Source organism: Branchiostoma floridae, chromosome 5, assembly GCF_000003815.2.
Source record: "Branchiostoma floridae strain S238N-H82 chromosome 5, Bfl_VNyyK, whole genome shotgun sequence".
Lineage (NCBI taxonomy): Eukaryota > Metazoa > Chordata > Leptocardii > Amphioxiformes > Branchiostomatidae > Branchiostoma > Branchiostoma floridae.
Genome location: NC_049983.1, coordinates 8,573,640 through 8,575,821, shown reverse-complemented (window position 1 = coordinate 8,575,821; position 2,182 = coordinate 8,573,640). Strand labels below are relative to the sequence as shown.

Here is a 2,182-nt window from a genome sequence, read left to right as displayed (position 1 = left end):
TTACACAACTGGTCAGTTATTACACAAAGTAAGATTCACTACTGTTCACAAATTACCCGTCTTGGTTCAGGAGCTTTACACAGTACGGTAATGTGCTATTAGCGAAACGAGCAGTTCTACACCGGAAGTGAGAGAATCTGTCTTTGTTTCTAAGTGACCTATCATGTGTATCCCCTCGTCTAGATGGAAGCCAATTACTGAATTTTTCAGAGTCGACAAGAGTTCGTGCAAACCGAAGGCATAGATTGTCCCTTCTAGAGTCCAGTCGAGAAAGACCCGAAGTGTTCAGTGCACTGACTCCGGTCCAAGTATAATCCTCAGAGCCCTCTTCTGCACGCGTAATACCCCCCCACCCCCCCACCCCCCTCCCTAAAGTTTCCTTACCGGCCCAAAACCTGCCGACAGCATCGCACTTCCCATCGTTGAACCGGTTGGTGGGTTTGTGCTGGTCCACCGTTGCTACAGTGGTCAGTTCCCTCGTCTCGAAATCAAGAAAGGCAAACTTGGTCCCAGCAGCCACTACGGCCCCTCCTGATTCCCTTGGGACGACGGCACCTACCACGCAGTCTGGAAGAATAATGAGGAACCGATACTCGTACATCTAATAACAGTAGTTGACTGTAGTATATTCATCAAAGTATGGTGTTTGCAAGAACAAACGATACAATTTTTCATGCATAGTACGCACACCATTGCGGAAGTTTCTGCTTATAACTAAATTTTAGAAACATGTTTTCTGCTTATAACAGTTAAATAGATTTTGGAAACATGTACTTAAGATGTGATAATCCCATGAGCTTGTTCTTACAAAAAATCTCCGGTATCCCTATCCCTTCTCCGCATCCAATCCTCCCCACCATTCATCCTAACAGAAGAGCTTCAACTGAACGTCGTGTGTGGCGTAACTGGTAGAGAGTTCGGCTCGGAATCTAGAGGTCTCGAGCTCGATACTCGACGTTGTGCCCTTGGGAAAGGCACTTTACACGACTTTCCTCACTTCACCTAGGTGTAACAATGGGTACCTGACTTCGGTTGGTGAGGTAAAAGACTACCTTTATCTTTTGAAAGTCTGCTCTGTGTATGTGGTACTGTTGATATAAGTTACTAACTTGATCGAGTTGCCACATTTTTCTTGTCTGTCCAAAGGAAAATAGAAAACTGAAAGAGGCATTTTGGTGCATTTTATAGCCATGCCCATCCACAGCCTGACCCAACCGCCCACCCACCCTACAGCCGCACTGTGATGTCTGTTTGGGACGTGGGCTCTTCGTAATGACATTTCCTTCCCCATATATAATAGTATATTTGCTGTAGTGGATGGGTGAGATTTGAGGTCTCACAATATTTGTCTGTCTGCTTATTTTTCTGCCTCCAAAATGATTCCCTGTAAGTAAGAACCGTGTCAAATAAGTATGGCAATAAAAACTATTGCCATGGCGACGGTTTTAGTGTTTATGAGTATTAATGATTGTTGTTGTAGTTGTGTTAACGTTGTATTTGTGTTCTATCCTTTCGCCTAGCTGTATGTATGAAGGTTGTTTTACGCGATGGATGTTTGTAGGGCATTGCTGCTAACAAGAAAGGTGATCTCTTGTGACGAGTGACCTGTCATAAATGTTTCTCATTGATTATGCAAATAAGGTCGTCATTTGCATAAAAGATGATCCCCTCTACCTATTAGTAAGTAACAGTGTGTTCAAGCCTGAAGGTATGGAAGTCTTAGCAAAGAAAGCTATTGTAGCATTTTCTCATAGATTATGTAAATCCCCGCACCAAGTTATCTACACACCAAAACTCACGATGATCCCTCAACCCTTCCCGAGTTAATCCCTTTCAATAGGATGCTGCAATTGCTGTGGAAATTCGGGAATTTTTGCCAATCGGATATGTCCTTAATAGTAAGCCTAATATTTCCCTCTTTTTGAGTTACATATGGCATATTTTTTTGCATTCTAACATGAAATGCAGTGTATTTATAAACCGTCCTCATTAATTATGCAAATTGGCTCCTGATTTGCATAGTTAGCATTTGATTATGTAACTCATCTCTGAAGCTATTGATAGTCCAAATACTATAAAGATTCGCCAAGCCATTCCCGAGTTATTCCCCTCTAAAGGGATGATACAACTACACATGCCTGTAGAAAAATTCATGACATGCCTGCGAGATTTTGGGAATTCC

The 2,182-nt window shown here is 42.5% G+C and overlaps 1 protein-coding gene across 1 annotated transcript in view; it reads right to left on the bottom strand.

Moving 5' to 3' along the window:
- Window positions 1-601, bottom strand: part of LOC118415670 (regucalcin-like) — a 7,302-nt gene extending 6,701 nt beyond the window's left edge. The window contains exon 1 of the mRNA XM_035820400.1: window positions 362-601. Coding sequence (XP_035676293.1) covers window positions 362-601 — 240 coding nt within the window. The remainder of the gene's footprint in view (window positions 1-361) is intronic.
- Between the last annotated feature and the right edge of the window lie 1,581 nt (window positions 602-2,182).